General features: G+C 49.4%; 1 protein-coding gene across 1 annotated transcript in view; it reads left to right on the top strand.

The window, feature by feature from the left end:
* The window catches only part of si:dkeyp-14d3.1 (transmembrane protein 132C), an 85,894-nt gene that overhangs the window by 29,634 nt on the left and 33,248 nt on the right, over positions 1-23,012 (top strand). Inside the window, exon 3 of the mRNA XM_047048709.1 lies at positions 12,686-12,829. Coding sequence (XP_046904665.1) covers positions 12,686-12,829 — 144 coding nt within the window. The remainder of the gene's footprint in view (positions 1-12,685; positions 12,830-23,012) is intronic.

Genomic DNA, 23,012 nt, shown 5'->3' with positions numbered 1-23,012 from the left:
GGTGGCCGGGGAGAAACTCCCGGTGTGTTTGATCAGGGCCAGTGCCGGCCTAAACGGAAGACTAATGGGCGGAGGGAGCCTCTCTGACGTGCTCGTCAGAGCCCTGTTCACACGGGCCCCGCCTGTCATCCATCACCCTTCCAGCTGATACTGGGAGATAGCAGTCCCATTGTGGGGGGAGGGGATGGGGGAAGGGGGGGGGGGGATCACGAGTGGTCCGAGAACACCCTACCCGTACAGCATGTCATTAAGAACAGCGTTTGTTACCCCCCCCCCCCCCCACCACTCACACACACACTCACGCACACACACACGCACGCACACACACACCTCACAGATTAAAGTGAAAGATGGGTTGTCTAGTTGAGTCAAGGAGAAGCCACAGGCTCTGCTCTGCCTCTCAAACAGGCTGGATTTCTAATGCGGCTCCCATCTTCTCTAATGACTGATTTCGGTGAGGGTTATATGTTTGCTGTATGACGTGTCGGGAGCGTGCTTGTGATTAGATTCACATGTCAGGAAATACCAGTGATAGCACCTAGCCAAGCATCAGATGATTAAGTGACCATTATTGTCTCTCGAAATATGTTTGTAGTTCAGTGATTGAAGAGCCCTGTCAAACAATTACAGTTACAGGCATTTATTAATTGCTTCTGTCTCAGTGGCGACTGACAGTCTCAAGGTATATTTATGTCCTCAATATACTTTCCTGGTTCTCAGGAAGAAGTCTCTTCAGTAAATAATTGGATTTTGCTCCATCGCTTTCTCCCTGTGATGCTTTGAAGGAGAACATTTGGATGGTTGCAGTGAAAGATCGGAGATTGAGGTTTATTGTTGTTCAGACATGAGCCTTTCTATCTCACTCATGGTCCTTGGTGGGTTCTGTCAATATAAACAGTTTAATTTTACCCCACCCACCCCACACACGCACACATACACACACATACACACTCCCCCATTCACATATCCATGGCAACAACAGCCGTTACATTGTAATTAAAATAACTAATGCCAAATGCCAAAAGTACAAATAGAAATAAACCTATTTCTATCTTTAAATCTATTACTATTACTATAGTATTGACTATGCCATTGTGAGAAGGAAATTGTTGAAGACCTCAACAATGACTTTTCCAAGGAACAAAACAAGGTAATTAGAAATCAGAACATCAGAACATGCAGTATAGAGGGGTTAAGTGAGATCAACAGACACACACACACACACCACACACAAGAAAACACACAAACACTTTCAGATACACAAAGGCAGTCATTCACACATAATGTACCTGAATAACCATAGGACTGAAAACTCTTCCCACAAAGAAGAAGACATGGAGATGTTAGCATGCACATTCTGTGTTCTCCCAACCACTTATGCCATACTGAGTCACTGACCTAGCTGGCGACGTCTTGCTGTGTGAATTTTCGCTGTGTGACGGTATTTGTCTTGTCTTGTACCTCCAGCTGTTTCTATCAGCTGTAAATGAAATGCCCACAATGTCCTTTTGTGTCTTAACAGTAGCAATCTTCCAGCTCCTGAAAATATAGGAAGAATGGAATGTGAATGCAACAATGCAAATGCCTTTTTTCAGCAGTGTACAATTCAGCCATTTCAATATAGGTTCTAGGTATAGCAGTTCAGCAGACGAGTCTGTCCTCTTGTCTGCTTATCTTGAGATTTCATGTTCTCTTCAGAGCCTGTCAGCAGCTGCAGTCTCAGTAAGCCTTGCTAAAGTGCCTTTCGTGCCATTTTCACCAAACCGCCTCAGTATCTCCCTGTTCAGAGAGGAAAGAAACTCGATCGAAAACACACGGTTGGGTTTCTAATTTACGATGCCACGCCTGTATTTACATGGTTTTGGTATTTGTTTGAAGCAGATGGCATCCAAGGGAAAACATGGAGCACTGCTTCTCCCTGCAGACACAGCAGCAGCTTACCAAGGAGATGTCAAGTCAATGTTTGGGAAATTGTGTCCAACTGCACCTTCCATGAACTGCCACGGAATATTCCAGAAAGGCCTGCTGCCGATGGCATCGCCTATAGGGATGTTCGGGGTCAGCCAGACACACGTTCAGTCGTCGTGGCGACTGAGAGATGTCACCCCATTCGCCATTCAGTAACAAAGGCAGTAACCCAGTGAGGTCAGCTCTGCATGGCGCTGTGGTTCTGCTGCACCTTGCTGGAGAACTCACTCCTGACGATGGTTTATTTTAACACGTCTCTCCTTGTGAAGCTTAATCCCAGACCCCAGAGGAACGGTCTGCGCTGTGCCATGGACTCCCAGCTGGGCCAGTGCCAGCTTCCTGCCAGCCTCCCCCGCCTCCCCCGCCTCCCCCGCCTCCTCCACCCGGCACACAGACAGGCCCAGCAGGGGGGTCGAGGCTGTATTCACAAGCAGGATTCTCCGGTGCCTATATCTGAGCCTGAGGCTCTTTGCCAGGGCCGGCTGGTGGTGGCTGGGAATTCTCCACAGAAGCCTTTCCACCAGCAACATCACAGCCCACTTAGCAAACAAGATGCATTAATTGCTTCAGTCTCGTTACCTCCGTGAGTAAACACAGTGAACATCCTTAGCTGAGATGAAATGGAGCGTACTGTAAATAATGCATTTGTCTGGAGGAGGTAGCGAGGTCTGTGGGTTTGTGTGTGTGTGTGTGTTTGCACAAGCATATGTAAGTGTGTGTGTGATCATGTGTGTGTGTGTGTACGTGTGAACAAGGAAGCAAGCGTGAGCCTGGTTCCACTCCAGTCTCCACACAGGCCAACATTGAGTCATCACAGCCACAGGGAGCACCTCCACTCCCCATAAACGAGCTCCCCTATCCACACGCTCCAGCCAATGCACCATCCAGCCGGGATACAAGCATCCATTCATGAGCGTGTTTTAATCCCCCGGAGAACACGACTTCTAATACACAGACCTCACATGTGCATTAACCTCTCCCTGCTGCGTGTCTGCATGGTAGCAGGGGGGGGGGGGGGTGTTGACTGAACACTATCTGTGAGGGATGGTTAGCATGTACAGCGGCAGTTGCGTGTTAACTGGAACAGCAAAGCATTGGACTAGTGAGGGCTTCTGTGCTGCCGTCTCCGATTCCTTGTTCAACATCTTGTCTGGATTCACGTAGACCTTGCCTTTTGTTGTTGGGTCATCATAACAATTAGCAACATTGACATTCACAAGGCATTAACCTTTGTGGTATTGCATGTGAGATCATTGCGAACGAAATAAGCTAGCTGTAAATATAGCCCACTGGATGGATGATGCATGACATCAACTAACATTTTCTTATCATCCGTTGGTGCTTTGCTTAGGAAGTCAGATGATCTGTAGTGGCCTCCTTGCGAGGCAGGGAGACTGCAGTGCAGTGAAGCACGATGAACGCACAGCCTGTGTGTGCTCGTCTACAAAGATCAAATATCTTTCTGTTTTGCTGCTGTGTTTATTGTCCGAACCAGACATCACCAGAGCAAATACCTTGCATGTGGAAACATACTTGGCAATAAACCGGTTTCTGATTCGGAATCCATGTCACCTTGTGTACTCAAAGAGCCTCTCTGTTATGTGTGTCTCACCGAACAAAGCAGTTGTCAATACAGCGCTGTAAGTGACCGGGTCGACTGGGTACATGGCCTCCAACGTCGTCAGATTCGTACACTGTAGTTCACCTCTCTTTTTCACACAAGTCTCAACACACACCTTCGTACCTCAGAGCTGTGTGATAGGAGATGGAGAGAGAGGGGCAGTTGAATCAAGGGAAGTGGTGTAAGACACTTCTCCCTGGAGTTGGAAGAGAGATTTGGAGAGCACTTCAGGAACTACAGGGACCCACAGGCGGTGATGGTTGTGTTCTGACAAGCCTGTGTTTCTCTCATCTGGCCTGAGTTCAGGTCTGGCTAGCCCCCACAACACAAGGACACAACACCACTGTCCTGGCCTCCTCCCCCGCACGTCTCCTGGACTGTCATTGGTTCTGTCACCTGTCACTCACTAGTCTAATGCTTTGTCAAGTTCACTTCCAGGGGGCACAGACGAAAAGTCCCAATGTCACTATAATGATTGACTGTTGAAAGCACAAGTTTTAGTCGATTGTTTGGATTGAGTGTGTGTGTGTGGGGAGCCCATTGGATCGTCAGGGTCGGGGTCAGAGTTAGTTATTAATCTACAACACTTGAGAGGTTGCTCGTTACTCAGACGAGGTGCTGCAAAGTGGCCTCCTGTTCTTCCCTCTCTCTCTCTCTCTCTCTCTCTCTCTCTCTCTCTCTCTCTCTCTCTCTCTCTCTCCCGGTCTCTCTCTCTCTCTCTCTCCCGGTCTCTCTCTCTCTCTCTCTCCCGGTCTCTCTCTCTCTCTCCCGGTCTCTCTCTCCCGGTCTCTCTCTCTCCCGGTCTCTCTCTCTCTCTCCCGGTCTCTCTCTCCCGGTCTCTCTCTCTCTCCCGGTCTCTCTCTCCCGGTCTCTCTCTCTCTCTCCACCTCCGAAGATGAGACAGACCTCTAATTGACTCCCATCTTACTGCCCTGCATTAGGCTTTAGCGCTCAGTGGTTTTGCTAGATTTGAAAAGTTCTGGTAATACATTAGCGGCTCCTGTTAGCTTCTAATCCCATTTGGCCTGCGGAGAGAGAGAGAGAGAGCGGGTGGCAGCGTAGTCACTCAGCTGAGAGAATGGGGAGATGTGCTTTAATAGAAGCTGCTCTAATTCAATTGACACAAATGTGTGGCTTTAATGGATTTTTACCTGGCGGGCGCCGAAAATGTGAGATTTGAGGGCATATTAACAGGTTGAAAGTAATTCAAGTCTAATTACCATTTTTGTTTGGTGGGCGTTCGGGATCGAGTCAGTGACATTCAGTGGGATTATGATCTAGTACCCCATGCCACATGACTGGAGATTTTCGATTTGGCTCCTCAAGTGTTGTCCCTGTTGTGGGGGCTGGCTTTTATCTCCACGGCGACATTTGATGTGCCCCCCCCCCCCCCCCCCCCCCCCCCCCCCCCCCAGCACAGGAGGCAGCGCTGCCCCCCCCCCCCCCCCCACCTCCCCGGAGCCCTCGTGCCCCCGCCTCCCCCCCAGCACAGGAGGCAGCGCTGCCCCCCCCCCCCACCTCCCCGGAGCCCTCGTGCCCTCCCACACCCCCTCCCACCCCGCGCCGCTCAGGAAGCTGGGACGCCTCTCCGGGCTTGTCATCCCTTTTGTGTTTCTGGAGGGTGAGGAGGTGGTGAGGAGGTGTTGTGTCTCGTGTTCTGGCTCTCTCTCAGGGAGGGGAGGTTGGGGAGGTGGGGGGCTGGGGGGCAGGGGGGGGGTGACAGGGGGAGGCGCACTCTCCTTTCATTCCTGCTTCCCGTGGAAAGGTCAGCGTGTCTGGGAAGGAGACGTGTCGATCACAGGAGCCCTCCCGACGGCCTTCTCATCTACAACTGAGCTGCTGAGGGAAGGGGCCCCTGAGGGGGGCCGTGAGGGGGGTCTCTCACCATGAGGACTCCCCGCAGCTTATCAGCTCTGCTGCACAAAACCAAGCGTTGTCAGAAGAACTTTCTTGAAGAAAGAATTAGGATTGTGAGAAGCCTCCAGCGATTTAACTTATCTTTATCATCAACGTCAGTCAAATGGTTCCAATTGTGTCTCATACATTTAGACAGTTTAGGTTGAACGTTATGGAGATATTGGCCAAGTAATAAAATCAAGTATTCCTTTCTGGATCGTGTTTTGATAGAGAAGGTACAGTCTTCATAATAATGCCGTTCAAACCAATTAGCTCTGTTCTATATTTGTATGCAAGCAACCTCTTTGTACTTAGCATTCACAAGCTGGTGTAAAGTAAATTAGCTAAGGGTGTCACAACATTTGTCATTTGTACAGCATTCTTTAGAGTTTTCAGAGCGATATGGCAGATGATCCACCCACGCAACACTTTGTTCTCCCCCCCCTCCCCCTCCCCTCCCTCCGCCCTCCTTCTCTCTGGAAGCTTCCAAACATAGTTTGCATTGATTTATTCTCTTCCACCAATTAAAAGCAATTTTGTGAGCATTAGAGTCAGCCATGCTGGGAGCCTTGCACCACAGCAGGCTGTTCATTACCTCTGTGTGTGTGTGTGTGTGTGTGTCTGTGTGTGTGTGTGTGTGTGTACACGCAATTAAGGTGTACATTAGGTGTTTAAGCGTTTGTGTGAACCGCAAAAGTAAGATAGAATTCATGCGTATCCTTGTGTGTGTGTGTTCCTGTGTGAGTGCCCATTGATTCATAAGTGTGTGTGCGGGTGCCCCTACGTGTGCGTGTGTGTCTATCTGACATTCACATCACGTGCCGGGCATTAGCTCTCTGTTCTCAGGCTGAATTCCCTGCGTTGCTGGAGCGGTGTCAGTAGCCTCTCTGCTGCCACACCATGCTTATCTTCCACCCACTCTCTGCCCCCGTGGGTCTGCAGAGGGGCAGGGGGGCGGAGGGGGTGGTGGAGGGGGAGGGGGGGGGTCCGTGTGTGTGGAGAGGAAGGGTTTCACAGAAGATAGGAAGATAGATAGTCTCTGTCTCTCTCTCTGACACTCTCTCTGACTCTCTCTCTCTCTCTGTCTCTGTCTCTGTCTCTCTGTCTCTGTCTCTCTCTCTCTCTCTCTCTCTCTCTCTCTCTCTCTCTCTCTCTCTCTCTCTCTCTCTCTCTCTCCCTCCCTCTTGTGTTGTTGTCTCTGGACCATCGGCGTCCGTCTGGGAGCCCCTGCAGGACCTGCTGATCTCTCCGCTCTGCCAGCCTCCAGAGCCAGATGTATGGATCTGTGTTCTCCTGTCCCCTGGGAGCTGGTACTCTGCAGATTCTTGTCGCAGTCGACCAGCTGACCACCGTGCAGAAAGAACCATTTAACATCTGAGGGAGCTGAAGCTTCAACAGGCTTTCCACTTACAAACTCTTTCCTCTAGGTTTCAAGCTATTTATTTCCTGCCATTTCTCCAAAAGTAGAAATTAAATGAAAAATAAGAGTGTGGAGGAATGGAAAACAAGTGTGAGGGTAAATCTGTTTCCTGCCGCCGGCACCGTGTGGCATTATCTCTCCGTCACAGCTTAGTGGAGGCTGTGTGCCTCTGAGAGTGTGTGTCTGTGTGTGTGTGTGTGTGTGTGTGTGTGCATTTGAGAGGGTCTGTTGTGCTGTAAATGATAGGCATGTTTACCCATACGCACGCGTTAGTCTGCAGATTAGCCTGCCCCAGGAATCAGTGGAAATCCACCCTCCCCAGTATGTGTTGGTTTGATCTGCTTTACCTGCTCTCTGTAAATCTGCTCCTGTCTGGAGCCTCTGACATTTTTATGTCCAGGGACCTGGATGGTGCCACACCGCACATGATATAGGAGCTGTCCTCCTAATCCTCTATGGAAATCAGAAACTGTACAAATCACAAGTTAACGGGCCCGTCCGAGTCGATGGTTTCCACTTTTGGAGGATGTGGAGGGTTCCATCTCTCTGTGTGCTTACGAGCACACCAGCATTGCCTTGGGTTCTGTTCTGTTCCGTTTGGGTCTTTTCATTTTGAAAGATAATTCCTCCTCGGTGAGAGCCCCTAAACCAATGTTGTGTAAACATCGGAAGCCACAAAGGAGTGTGTTTTTGATTGTGTTCATGTTTCTCCCACTGCTTCTTGCTGCGTGTGTGCATTCTTCCTCTCCCTGAGTTCCTCCTGACTGTCATCAAAATCCAATTAGAGGAGGAATTTCCAAAGAAGCCCGCAGAACAGCGCGCCATGATACCTAGCTTACGAAACTTTGATGCGGGCCGCGCCGTTCTCTCTCCCCTTCGCACGCATCGTGTTCACACAAAGATTTGTGTAATTGGCAAACAGATATCTAGACGAAACAATTTCCCTCCCTCTCTTCACGGGCCCTCAGCAGAACAATGGAAGCGCCGGCGGTAATCTCCGCGGTGAAGATTTCAGAAAAATGAATTGAAAGACACGTCTCCTCCGTGGCGGGAACCCCGACTGCTGAGAAGCTACGGTCGGCACTCGCGAGCACGGCCTACGAAGCACTTACGGCGCGACGAGCAAAAGCTAAAAGTTCACGAGCATTCCTGTCACATCGGTTTCAGTCCTCTCCTCCGTCTGAGTCATCTCAGGTCCTGTCTCCGGCTCCGGGCTGCCATGACCCTTGTCAGTCTGGGGGGAAGCGATAAAATCCATCAGACTATATATTAGATGCAAATATTGACATGGACACAGGTGGGGAATTCTAAACGCTCTCTTATCATTCCTGTTGACATTGGCGATGGTTAAGAGAGACAGAGGATGAATAATTCATGTTGGGATTAAAAGTGAGGCCTGATGCGGGCCTGATAGACTGTCCGTAAAGATCGCCGCGGTATCTGGAGATGCTGCCGAAGGCTTGTCGACAGCTCGTCCACTTCGCTCGTCCACTTCGCTCGTCCACTTCGCTCGCGCACAACTCACACAGTTATCTTTTAATCACTCAATTTATTTATGACTTTACACCACTTTTTTACATCTCCTCACTTTGAACAAAACGCTAATTATATTCCCTGCTCCCATCCTATTAACATTTCATCATGACTAAAAACTGCTTACGAAGAACTTGAGTAGTACTTTTCCCTCAGACGGCAGATATTTCAGTCTCTTAATAGTACACCATCTGTTTTCCTTCCTCTTTGAATGCTAGGGATGAGCAGCACGACAGATTGATTTAACTAGCTGCCGAGTGCGCAGTCACGCTCTGAGACGGCAAACAGTCACTCATCCACACACACTCTGACTTCATGGAGTGTCAGAGGGGAGAGGCCAGCTCTGTCACACCGCAGCGGCCTGAAGACAAATGACCAGACTCACACACACACACACATATACTGGAGCATGTCCCCACAGACACACAAACACAACACAAAACGCAGAGACACACAAAGCAAGCCCGCACACACACACACACATACACATATACACACACACACGTACTGTAACATGTCCCCACAGACACACAAACACAACACAACACGCACACACACACAAAGCAAGCCCGCACACACACACACACACACACACACACATACAAAGCATGCCTGCCCGCACCACACACACAATCATACTGTTTGCACTACATGTGTACACTGTCAAAACAGCTATTTGTAAGGGGAAAATGGATGAAGGATACTGGTTAGATCTCTGTATTGAAGAACACCCAGGTTCACAGCAGCACGTCATGTAGCTCCCAACTAAAGAGGGCCTCCATGCAATATTTCTCTCAAACTCACATCTGTGGTTCTTCAAGGGGGGCAATGGGTTGCCTGATGTTGCAAAACATAAACAATGTTGTTTCTTGCATTGACTTGCAGCGACTTTGGGTATCTGCAGAATGTTGATTAGCCTCGGAAAATCAAGTTTGCGGTCTGATGTTGTTGTTGTATTTGTTGACTCAAGGGTAATGTGTTTGTGTGTGATTTGTGTATGTCGTGTGTGTTTGTATGAGCATGTATGTGTGTGTGTGCGAGAAGCCTACGGTAGTTATTGTTGTAGACATGAATGCTGTGGTTCAACACAGCCTCCATCAGCCGAGAGTAACACACCATCACCCCCCCCCCCCGTCCCCCCCCCGTCCCTTCCCCCAGACACTACAGTCAGCCTGGCCTCACCCCCCCCACACCGTGCTGCCTCATTCCCCACCCAGCGCTGATGTAGGCTGGTGAACCAGGACGAACCGCCCCACACCCCACCCCCCCATCCCATCCACAGGGCCTGCTGTTGGGGGATGCAGATGGGGCTCGGCGGACTAATGGAGAGGAACTGCTGGAGTTAGAGGGTCAGCTGGGAGAACCGGTGTTCCCCGCAGCGCGGAGCCAGACCCTGAGCGGGGGAGGAAAGAAGTAGTGTAGCCCGTGTATCCAAGCAGGCGGGCGGGTCTGTGGGCGACGGCAGCAAAGGGAAGACCTTTCCAGTGTCGCTCAGCTGCCAACTTATTGGATTTCCTCAGAAGATGTTTATATCCTTCTCTCACGCGCCGAGGGACAGCCTCCCGTTTCTAGTTATCTCATCATAATTTATCGAGGGAGCCACAGAGGAGTCCGAGTGTGGAGCCAGCTGACAATCAGGGCCGGGCTCTGAGGGGGGGGGGGAGGGGGAGCGCTAGGCGGCGGGGAGGGGTCTATGTTTTTCCCTCTGCTCCAGGTGAAAGGATCATGATGAGGTGAAATGGTGTAGGAATTGACCGTGGACCGCACTGGGTTCCCATGATTGCTTCAGGCCTCGCAGACTGTGTCCACTGCCCCGTGTTCCACTCAGGTTTTTCTTCAGCGGTGGTGTGAAGCTGCTGCCTTTTTTTTCCGAATTGTTAACGTTTTTTTGGAGAGAAGTGGTTTGTTCCTCGACCCAAATCAGTGTACCGTCTTAACATTTTAAAACTCAGCCACATCGCTGGAGCTCTGTGTGAGATCCCTGGCCGGCAGTTCTGAAAAGCAACATGTTCTTCCTTCTACTGGAGAGTACAAAAAAAAGTCAACTGAAATTGACATCCTCACCGTTTGTTAGAAAGCCAAAGTTTGTTTGCAAAAAGTTTGTATGTCTGTCTGCTTTAAAGCCTTGCTGTTTGAATCATGTTAACCCCACAGGGGTGATGCACACCAGGAGTTACAGCCAGGATTAGAAGACTTCAGATGGACAGACCAGACTGTGGGAGGTCTCTCAACATACTGGATGCAAGGCCGTATTGACCATTAGGTCAATACTGTAAACTGCACTTTTACTATTCACCAAGGATATCTGGCTCGGACATGGCATGTCGGCACTGTAATGATTAAGATCCCCTGGGCTGTCCAACATTCTGCACTCAAATGTCTCCATGGAGACCATGATGGACATTCTGTCTATTCAAGCACACACACACACACATCATATAAATGTTCTACCTTCAATGTTCCATGGGAGAGGGAGAGAGACGGAGAGAGAGAGAGAGAGGGAGAGGGAGAGGGAGAGGGAGAGGGAGAGGGAGAGGGAGAGGGAGAGGGAGAGGGAGAGGGAGAGGGAGAGGGAGAGGGAGAGGGAGAGGGAGAGGGAGAGGGAGAGGGAGAGGGAGAGGGAGAGGGAGAGGGAGAGGGAGGAAGAGAGTGAGAGAAAGATGGAGAGAGAGAGAGAGAGCTAAGGAGACATTGAGTCGAGAAAGTCTTAAAGTCTGTCCGTTTTTCAATTTTATTGAGCATGAATCACAAGCTCCGTCGCTGCCTACATGTTTCTATAGAGGTTTACAACTTGGGTTTGACCTGTGCTATTGAAGCATCCCATCAGATAGAGGGCTGCCAACAACAGCGTCATTACTGGGAACATGGATGCCCACGTCAGACAGAGAGAGACGCAGCTGGTGGTGAGCCGTCCTGTCCCCTGGATGAAACCCTCCTGGGTGGAGAGGGTCATTAGCCCCTGCATGGCCCTCCAATCCTGGAAGGAGTGGAACCCTTCCATCTGTTGTCTTCCACATCCTGCCCTTCAATCCTGGATCCTGTCATCGAAGCAGGAGGGCTGTTTCGTTTGCCTGAAATAACGACGGTTCTCGTGTGGGTGGGGAGGGGGCATGTGGGTGGGGAGGAGGGGGGGGCATGTGGGTGGAGGTGGGGGAGGGGGCATGTGGGTGGAGGTGGGGGAGGGGGCATGTGGGTGGGGAGGGGAGGGGGGGGGGGATGGGGGGTGGGGGATGGGAGGTGGGGGGGGGGTCAGAAGTCTGATTGCTACCTCTGACTGCACTCTACTGACCTCCATCCTTTGATGGCATAGAGAAAGGGAATCTATTTAATTTCTCTCTGCCACTTTTCCCTCCAACCCCACACTGTTCTGTGTGCGATGAATGTGCAAATGACTAATGGTGGAGATTTTTTACATTGTAGATGGTCACTGTGAACATTATTCTCCTTTGTAGTCTGTCGAGGCAAGGACATTGGGTCTGTAATTTGCCACAGTCAGAGAACACCTTTCATAACAGCCATTCTTCGGTTTAGGAGAAAGTGAATATACCTAATCATACGAGCCAATTCTGGGATAGACATGAGACAAAGAGGTTGCACGGAGGAAGCCCTGACTCAGAGTAATGTATGCTTGTCTGTTTGATTCTGGCTGTAACAAAACAGTCCGTTCATTTAAGGAAAATGGCATTGGGTCGACCACACATCTGTATGTGCATCAAGATGTGTTTTTCTTTCCATGCCATTTGCTATTCACCTGTATTTGAGACAAGTATATGTTCCCGGTGATATTTCCTTATCACGTGCAGTTAAAGTTTATATAAACTGATAGCAAATGTTTTGAAAAAAACAACTGTGTCTTTCACCCTGTTCCCTCTAGTGGAAGCGTCTGTCCTCCAGACAACAGACGTCTGCTGTCTCTGAAGACAGGCAGACCTGTCCTTGCCCGTCTGATCCTGGTTCGTTGTGTGTGTGTGTGTGACCTCAGCTGGTGCGTCTCAGCTGGACGTGCTGAATCACTTAGATCAGGGGGTTTTCTCAAGCAAGCCACCCGTGTGATTAAGCTCCCCCCCCCCCCCCCCCCGCTCTTTTCAGCTTTCTAATCAGCGCCGCGGTCGAGTTAAACCACATCCGCTTCACAGACGTCACAAATGTCATTTCCACTCTGATCATGGTGTTTAACTACTTGATAATCCGCGGCTCCAGTGCTGAATGTAACCTCGAGGTCCTCTGTGTGTGTGCTGCTCCTCCAGGGTGAAGCTGAAAGAAGGCCTGACCTTCCTGGGGGCGCGGCCCAGCAACCCCACCCTGTGGATGGTCAGCCAGGACGCCCGGAGCGAGGGCCACCGCGTGGTCACCCTGCACTGCCGGAGGAAGGAGGCCAGCTACGGACAGAGGTAAGCACCTGGCAGGCCTCTACGCCACCTCGTCACCAGTTCCTCACGGTTCCTAGAGGTTCCTCACGGTGCCTAGAGGTTCCTGATGGTTCCTCATGGTTCCTCGCGGTTCCTCGCGGTTCTTCAGTGTTCCATATGGATCATCGCGGTTCTTCAGTGTTCCACATGGACCATCGCGGTTCCTCAGAGTTCTTACACGTTCCTCAAGGTTCCACATGGTTCCCCTATGGTTCCGTATCATGTGGTGCTCAGTTTCCACTTGAGAGAAGGAGTGTCTTTGCTCTCTGTTCCGGATAAGAGGAAGATAACGGCCCATCTCCTAGCCTCTCGGCTCATTAGCATTTTCATTTCCCTACTGGAATAGCCTTCAAGATGTTTTGGTCATTTCCTGTCCGTATTTACATCCTTAAATTAATCTGGCAAATAGGAAAGTGATTCCCCAGGATGTGGGAAAGGTTGCCGTGTTAATTAAGAGCAGATCCGAAGCCTTTGTATGTTCTAATGGTTTCTCTCCACGGATCAGGAAGTTGAGCTAATAAATCTAACTTTCTAGTGACAGGTGTAATTTTACGGATTAGTGCCAGATTCGGGTTTTGGGAAGTTCTGCCTATTAGATCCGTGGCCATCATTGCTCAAAACTTCCTCCAGGGAAAATAGATGGCTTTAGAGTTTGCTGTAACATTTAAGTCAGTTCTGCAGTTGTTCACAACGTAGCCTTAGCCTATTAAATTAGCTCATGTACAGTAGGCATAATCTGCTTTATGTCAACGTTTTCCATCTTTTATTTATTACAATAATTTGGATGATTACTCAATGTTATGACTTACAGGACAGCAACAGCGTTTAAAAAACGATTTCCCCCTTATAGAAATATACTCTGCCCCTTTTCCTGTCGAGAATCGTAATGATCTGATTGTAACAAGTGTAGCTATGACTTTCAGAAAGGATAGCAATTTAGAGGTTTTGTGAGGAGGCACATAAAAGGATGGATTCAACATCCAGCAGCTCACGCTGTCAGCTCCACCCCCCCCCCCCCCAGCATCTCCCCCCGCAGTCTCCACTGACTCAGGCATTGTTCTTCCCTCTCGGCACCAAAGGCTCACTCTCTCTCACACAAGTATGCCGTTAAATCAGTTTTTATTGATTTAAGTGATGGAGTGGGAGACGAGAGCAGGCATATTTAGTCTAATCCCTGCCTGTTGGGTCGTGTTGGATAGACTGGTCTGTAATCCCCCCAGCTGTCCAAGTCACTTCACCGAGAGGCCCAGAGACGCCCGCCTCGCACCACAGACAAGGATCTATTTTTCTTCTTTTCTTTTTTTCCTCCCTTCTTTCTTCTTCTTCCCTTCCCCGTTGCCCCCTCGCTCCTCATCCACGCACGATGGAGGGGATTAGAGGTGGCCATCTCATCTTTTCAGCTGTCATCCTATTTCTCTGCCTTCCACTCTTGCTGTTTCTTCTCCTCCTCCCCCCCCCCCCCACCACCACCCCACCCCTCGTTCCTCCCACCTCCTCTCTCTCCTCCTCCCTAGGGGACGAAGAGATGAGTTGTGGCGGAGACGTGCCGGGTCATTCCACCCCTGCTCCAGTCGTGCTTCACCTCCACTCCTCCTTTAATCACGTGGAGGCGTGATTAACCGTCTCATTACCAGTGTCCAGGCACGGCTTACCTCCCCTCAGGTTGCCAGGCCCTGCTCACCTCCCCTCAGGTTGCCAGGCACGCTGGAGAAACCCCCCCCGGCAGCACCGGGGGTCTCACTACACCAGCACCGTGTCTGTGCCCTTGAAAATCTACCAGCTCACAACTCCATCCTCATTCAGTCACATCAAGTCTATGAAGTGTATGAAGTCTATAGGGGTTTCGCCTGATGTTTATATAGTTGCTCATAATCACTTCTGAGGACGTGTAGAAGGCGCTCTACTCCGGACGTATGCTGTACGACAGAGTACAGAAGAAGAAGCCACTGGCCAAGATTCAAGTGCTGGCTCAGCTTAATATCATGTGCCATCAAATCACCCCCGTGCATGTCAAGATACAAAAACAGGCGTCGGCTAAAGTGGTCTTTTCAGTGGTGTGGTCACATCCTGTGACCCAGTGCACGTCAGGGGGGACCAGCGCTCGCCGGAGGAGTCGTGGAACCCTGTCTCACACGCCAGGTGCCGGCCGGAGAGCACTCCAGGAGATTGGAGTCCCTTGCAGCGCCGTTAAAGACATTTAAAACAACAACCGACCAAACGCCTCCGCCGGCATGTCATAACCCAGTCTAAGTGGAGCCCTCGCTCCATCGCTCCCCCCCCCCCCACACCACCACCCCTTCAGTAAAAGACTTGTGTCTGGACCCACTTAATTAAGACTGTGTCGGCCCAGATGGATGTGTGTCGTGTGGCACCAGTTCATTAATCCCCGGTCCTTACCAGTGGGGCAGGGCTCGTGGAGAGCACTAACAGGATCTTTAAAGAAGCCACGAGGTCATTAGCGTCCCTCCCTGAACCCCCGCCGCCAAGCCCTGTCACTCACCGTCTGACTGACGGGGCTGACGGGGCTGCCGTGGCGACAGGGGTGGAGGGGGCGGGGGGGTAGTGGATGTTGTTCCCTCCACAATTTGTTCTTTTTCTTCCTGCACTTTGTTTCACAGGAAACGACACGTCCTCTGCAGGATCGTTTGTCATATTTGCGAATTTGCCTAAACCGCTGTCATCCTGTCTGCTGTGAGCACAGTGTCCTGTGGACAGGACAGTATGTGTGGAGAGGACAGTATGTGTGGAGAGGACAGTATGTGTGGACAGGACAGTATGTGTGGAGAGGACAGTATGTGTGGAGAGGACAGTATGTGTGGAGAGGACAGTATGTGTGGAGAGGAAAGTATGTGTGGACGCTCAGAGGGGCAGGGGGGGGGAGAGGAAGAGACCAGTATGTATCTAAGAGAGTAACAACACTGGGGGAACGGGCTGCCGGCACTATGCTTTATTTCTGCATAAATCAGAGCAGAAATGAAATGGGTCTATTACATTAGCACCAGAGTGGGCTGTTAACAGGACAGTCTTAATGATAACTGCCTTAATAATGAATCATGTCTCTCTCCAATATAGTCTTCATCAAAGCCAGTCTGGCATTTTCACCAATATAGGACTGTGTCTGGGCCTGCTCAATTGATATTCTCCTCTCACAATAGAGATGTGTGCGTGTGATGCTTCCCTTTCTCCCTGTCTGCCCAGTCATGTCACAGCCCCTCATGTGAGCTTCCTCGTCAAGAAGGAGAGATGGCTTTGCAGTTATTAGGTTTTGTAATGAATAGAGGATGGGCGAGTGACATACATGCAACATTGTGAATCAGTCCCACCCCCCCCCCCCCCCCCCACCCCCAAAGCCCTCCTCGCTTTCGAATCGGAGCCTGCCTCGGCTGAAAGCTCTTTCTGGAACATCCTCGGATACACCAATCTCTCCCCCTTGATTACATCCGGCAAAAGGCGTCGCTGCTCTCGTCGTTGTCGGCCGAGGAAAGCGCTATCAAGGAGCTGCTCCCCTCCCCTCTTCCTGTGTCGTGCAGGAAGCTCCTGCTGCAGCCAGGATGGACAGTAAACACCCATCAGCCCTGAGAATAACAACACAGGAAGGGGTCGACTATTAAAGACTCAGGAGAGCGTGTCGTCGAAGCGTTGCGGTCCTTGGCACACGGGGAGACCCCCCCCCCCCCCCCCCCCCCTTCACAGCTCCGTGGCGAGGGGCTGGGCTGGCGAGCGGATGGGGGGGGGGGGGGGGTGATGCTGCTCCGCGGCGCAACGCTTCAGTGCTCTTGTTTGCCCCGCGCCGCCCAGCGTGGGACAGACACGCGTGCCGGAGGACGGACAGATTGAGGTTGGCATGTGGTCCCTCCTTTCTGCTCTCTCTCTCTCGCCGCGCGCTCATGTGTCGCGGCTTTATAAAGGTTTAGAGTTGATGTCAGAGAATATCCCGCTCTTAGAGGTTAATCCCTGGGAGGATTTTAATATGGCCTCACATTAGTGCACTGTGTTGTTGATAACAAAACAACTGCCCGAATCCTCTCAATCCCAAATTCTGGATATGGAAGCGTGGTGTGACAGTAAAGACACTGCCGTATGAAATCAAAAAACAAATAAGCCCAGCATGGTTTGGATAAGCTGGCGTGGTTTTATTACTCAAACACACTCACATAAACAGATTTGTTTCCTGCGTTGCTGCATCCCTTCCGGCATTTTTTTATGTGGTCTAAAAATGCCTAATATAATTTCCTTTTAAATTAGACCCATGGTGCATGCTGTTTGAGCAGGAGTCGGCTAAAACGAGGCCATTGCTGCGCTTAGCAACAGGTGGCATGGCACCTGACAGACAGCCGGCTGAAGCAGGAACCAGCATGTCTGTGGACTTGTGATGAAGGACTTCCAGCTACGTTGAGCTTGGTGTTTGGTCTTTTACAGCAAGGTAACGAGATAACTGGGAAGGGACGACTCTTAGACGACTGTTGTTCTGTCAGGAAGAGTCTCAAATCCATCTCTGGTTTCTATACGGACATGCCATGCCTTGTTTTCAGACTGTGACCAAACGTATTTGACCAAACCTGCATGCAAATGTTCCGTCAGGGCAGAGATGCAATGCCTGAGAGAACCTTGACTCTGAATGTTATTCCAATTAATTCCTCTCTGCTTCTGTGTTCAGATGATTGGGTTTTTGCGATGCAGTTCATAGTATGGTTCTTAAGTATACGACTCTAAGATTGCTTGTCTGGCACTAGGCCTGCCTCATTCCTCTAACTTGTGCTGCAAAGATATTCAAATGACCCTATTAAAGGATGGCCCTTCAGGAGTTTCAACTGAGGGACAGATTGAGGGACACGGTTGCTTATGGAAGGGGACAATTCTAGAAGAACGGCGACAAGGTGGTGAGGAAAGTGGTGCTTTTCGTCTGCGTGGCAGTTGGGGACCGAGGGGAACACTCAGCACATCGAACACGGTGCAGCGAGCTCTCGTCTCAGTCGGAAGCTTCTAGAATCAATCACCAGGGCGGAAACCAGACAGGAGAGACGGGAGGGAGAAACAGGTGGGAGGCCAAAAAAGAATTTGGAGGCTTTTGTGGGAAAGACAGTTTCTGTCCCATGTTCCAGCACATGCTGTACTGAATAAGAACAGCAATGCAGGTGGTTTGACCTCCTGTGTCTCCCTGACAACGGTTAACAAGAGTACAACTGGCCCAGTTGATGAAATGCAGTTAAAGTGACCCCCTCTCCTCCTCCTCCTCCTCCTCCTCCACCACCATCACCCACTCCGCCCCCTCGCTAACCATCTGAAGTTTAGCAGGTGTTTACTGCCGCTGACATGTAATCAGGCCGTGAGCAGAGGCGGGGGCCACGGGGGTATCAGTGGGCTGCCCGAAGGCCCCAGGAAGCTGTCATTAACAGGGCCCCCCGCTGCCGCCCCCTGGCCATGTTTACCAGCCTCCAGATGAGATGCCACACTTGGTACATGTCACCTCCTACACAAGGAGAACTCAGACTCTGTTTGTCTGTCTCACTCTATCTACTCTCTGTCTATCTCTCTTTCTATCTACTCTTTCTCCCCTCTCTACTCTCTCTCTCTTTCTCTAATTTCTCTCTCTCCACTCTCTCTCTCTCTTTCTCTTTCTCTACTCTCTATCTCTCTCATGCACCAACACACGCGTAGAAACTCACTTTCAAGCACTTGGGAGTTGAGAAAGACCTCAGAGACGACTCAATAGATCTACTGCAGCATTAGAACCTTAAACGTTCAAAATCACATTGATCAAAATACTTTATTCATCATTTATTTAATTTAGGGCTGGCATCTTTTCAACAACCTGAACGTTAACACACAGTCGTGTTTATGTTTGCTTATGGGTTTAAACATGACATTCTTTACTAACACCAGGCTTCACACAGGTACATTGCCATGACACTTCTGGTTTCTAAGAACGTCACATACTGTAAGGTACATTTTGAAATATGCCTCAATCCATCATTACACCCTCATCAAACAGTCAGTTTCACTTCCTTCACGTGATTACTCCATCATTACACCCTCATCAAACAGTCAGTTTCACTTCCTTCACGTGATTACTCCATCATTACACCCTCACCAAACAGTCAGTTTCACTTCCTTCATGTGATTACTCCATCATTACACCCTCACCAAACAGTCAGTTTCACGTCCTTCACGTGATTACTCCATCATTACACCCTCATCAAACAGTCAGTTTCACTTCCTTCACGTGATTACTCCATCATTACACCCTCATCAAACAGTCAGTTTCACTTCCTTCACGTGATTACTCCATCATTACACCCTCATCAAACAGTCAGTTTCACTTCCTTCACGTGATTACTCCATCATTACACCCTCACCAAACAGTCAGTTTCACTTCCTTCACGTGATTACTCCATCATTACACCCTCATCAAACAGTCAGTTTCACTTCCTTCACGTGATTACTCCATCATTACACCCTCATCAAACAGTCAGTTTCACTTCCTTCACGTGATTAATCCATCATTACACCCTCATCAAACAGTCAGTTTCACTTCCTTCACGTGATTACTCCATCATTACACCCTCACCAAACAGTCAGTTTCACTTCCTTCACGTGATTACTCCATCATTACACCCTCATCAAACAGTCAGTTTCACTTCCTTCACGTGATTACTCCATCATTACACCCTCATCAAACAGTCAGTTTCACTTCCTTCACGTGATTACTCCATCATTACACCCTCATCAAACAGTCAGTTTCACTTCCTTCACGTGATTACTCCATCATTACACCCTCACCAAACAGTCAGTTTCACTTCCTTCACGTGATTACTCCATCATTACACCCTCATCAAACAGTCAGTTTCACTTCCTTCACGTGATTACTCCATCATTACACCCTCACCAAACAGTCAGTTTCACTTCCTTCACGTGATTACTCCATCATTACACCCTCACCAAACAGTCAGTTTCACTTCCTTCACGTGATTACTCCTCAGACTGCCGAGATGCCTGGAACCAACGTTGAATTAGTGTGCCAATATGGAAATATTGGCCATTAAATTCCCTTTCTTTAATTAGTCTTCAGATTTCATGAGCGAGTGCTTCCAATTATGGATCAATGTCTCATTTCTGCCGAGGGAGCCAATGATTTGCAGTTATGAAATGCTTAATAATGTCTTTTCTGCAGAGCAGAGAGCGCCAATTCCCCCACCCCCTACCCCTTCCACCCCCGAATCGATGGACCACAATGCGCCTGATGTATACGGCTCACTTACGTGTTTCTGCGTTTGTACGTGCGTTTGTGTGTGTCCGTCCAAAACACAGGCCCTGTATGACATGTGCGTTTGTATTGATCCAGCCGGCTACAAACACCAGGTATTACTCTCATGTTTGGAGAGGTAAGGACAGATTGGGCATTAGATGTTCCATCCACCAGATCGTTACAGTTGGGTTGTTTGACTCGACTGTCAGAAGAGACGTGTGATTGGACGGCTTGTGGAACATTCTGCTTCTCCTCCTGTTTAGTTGTTTTGCCTCTAAAGTCGGACTGTAACCACAGCAGCTCTGACGCGTGTGGGTGCACGTGTGTATGTGTGTGGGTTTGTGTGTGTGGGTGTGTGTTTGTGTGTGTTTGTGTGTGTGGGTGTTTGTGTGTGTGGGTGTGTGTTTGTGTGTGTGTGTGTTTGTGTGTGTGGGTGTGTGGGTGTGTGTTGGTGTGTGTTGGTGTGTGTTTGTGTGTGTTTGTGTGTGTTTGTGTGTGTTTGTGTGTGTTGGTGTGTGTTGGTGTGTGTTGGTGTGTGTGTGTTGGTGTGTGTGTGTGTGTGTGTGTGTGTGTGTGTGTGTGTGTGTGTGTGTGTGTGAGAGGAGGACACAGAGGGCTCTGCTTGGAGGAGCCTGGTGCCTGTCAGCCCTCTGGGGCCTGACTGGCAGCAGCGAGGCAGCGAGGCAGCGAGGCAGCGTGAGGCAGCGTGAGGCAGTGTGAGGCAGTGTGAGGCAGTGTGAGGCAGGAGTGTTCTCTCTCTCAGATTCAACAGGGCTCCTCACTGCTACTGTTGTCCTCCCAAACACAAAGGAAGTGTGCGCGTGGGGTGTGTGTGCTTATGTGTGCGGGTGTGTCTGTGTGTGACGCGCTGAACTATTTGTCTCCCCTCTATTTAAAAGGTCTCCAGTGTACACTTGAATCTGAATGCTGTATCCCTGGTACCTCACTTCTCAAGAAAATGGCACATCTCTGGCATCCTGTTTGGGAACATTACATGGCTGGCTGGATTTGCTTGGTCTGTCATTGACTTCATTTAGAAACACACAATCTCTTACAACCGATTCCCACCCAATCCACCTCCCTCTCCTTCTCAGGGACTCTCAACTAACAGGAAAGTTGTTAACCTTTCAGCACTGGGCCTCAGCTAAACAGTGGTTCTGATAGAGTACCATTGATCCCAATTGAAAGCCCCCCTTCCGTCAATGAACCTTGTGTGCTTCTTCAGGGTCTGTTGGCCGGGAGAGCTCATTAACGGCGGACGAAGACAGGCTCCCCCAGTGTCACTGCTGCAGGTGCGAGGAGCATGCCTGGCTGTCACTTCATCTCACCCCAGCATCCATCCACCCCCACTCTACCCCCCCACCCCCACCCCCTCCCCCCACCATGAGCCCAGGCAGAGAGGATGTGAGCTCATCTGCGGTCACATGACAGATGCAGCCAAGCCCCTGCTGCTGCTGCTGCTGCTGCTGCAGGGGTCAGTGTCTGCCGCCCCCTAGTGTGTGGATGAGTGCTGTGCCCTGCCTTGCGGTTATCTACGGTGGATGGGAGGTGGGGATTTCGGTGGGGCATTCGTGTTGGAGAGTTGTGGTCGCAGGTGCAGGAACGACCGTCCTTTGCTTGTGAATTAAACTGTTGGTGAATGACAGGGGTGCAGAGGTTGGTAATTACCACGGCGATTAGGTCGGAATGAAAACATCAGGGATTCATCAGCTCGAGGCCTTGAAAATACTCTTCTGTAGAAAGTTAATTAGTTTCTGTTTGGATGTTTGGGAATGAGGAGTGATTCATCGATCGAACTGCAACGAGTGTAACACCACATATAAGTTCATAACCAGTTCAGGAACGGTCTTTGATCATCTCCCAGTATTCAGAGTAGGGTGGTTTCTACTGGTGTCAGTGCTATATTTTTAACCACCTTGGAATATAGGTCACATATGAATCCAGTATCTTGGGCCTGTTTTTTTGGTAAATTGTGATAGAGGGGAATACATAAGCTCACTCTAGTGGTCCGGTACTCAGTGTCTCAGTAGAGCTCCAGCCTTGAACTCAAACCAAGCAGCCATGGAGGTATAGTACACTGTGTTACTCGATCTACCAACGGGTCCCTTATCAAGGTCAGTATTTATAGACACTAGTGGGGAGAGAGACTGAAACACATACTAACATGAAAAAAGAGAGAGAGAGAGAGAGAGAGAGATGAAAAAGCGATTGAAAGGAGAGAGAGAGAACTGAGTTTGTTAGTAGCAGAATGCCTTTTGGGTAATAGGCAGTAGGATTTTCTCTTTGTGTTTGATACACAATTGAGAGAAGCCCTTAGTACAGTTGTGCTATGTTTCATTGTAATGCTATAAGTAATACCTTGTCTGCTAATGCCTTTTCTCCATGTACATGTCTTGTATGTTAGGACAGGACTAATAATGATTAATTTTTTTAATAATCTGTTGCATATTCAAACGTCTCTTTGATAATAAGTTACTCAGTAAGCTATTCCAAATCTAATTGCCAAATCTTTTTGTTGTTTCCAAAGAACAAGATGAGAGAACAAAATGAATGGGAATTTTTTTTCCTCTCCGCTTTTCTTGTTCAGAGCGAATACCTGCCTAGAAATCATTTTTATTGTAGAAATGTGTCACCTGTTTTTCAGCTAAATATTGGGTACAAATATGTAGTAATGTAGACCTTAGACACACATCTAAAAGTTGAATACAACATAAGCTTAGTGTTAAACCATCATGAAAATAACGATTTCACAATAATAATGTTGAATTCAAAATATCATACCTTGGGCGAGTTGGTTTTCTCAACAAAAATGTTCAAAGGCAAATGGAACAAAGCATATGTGCACTACTTAGAGTAAAGATAGTGGCAGTATTCATCATTGCGCTTGCCTGCTGTGTTGCAGTACTGTGCATGCTCGCT

The sequence above is a fragment of the Hypomesus transpacificus genome, chromosome 24, assembly GCF_021917145.1.
Source record: "Hypomesus transpacificus isolate Combined female chromosome 24, fHypTra1, whole genome shotgun sequence".
NCBI lineage: Eukaryota > Metazoa > Chordata > Actinopteri > Osmeriformes > Osmeridae > Hypomesus > Hypomesus transpacificus.
The sequence above is the reverse complement of the archived record's forward strand: the minus strand, read 5'-3'. Positions and strand labels throughout refer to the sequence as shown.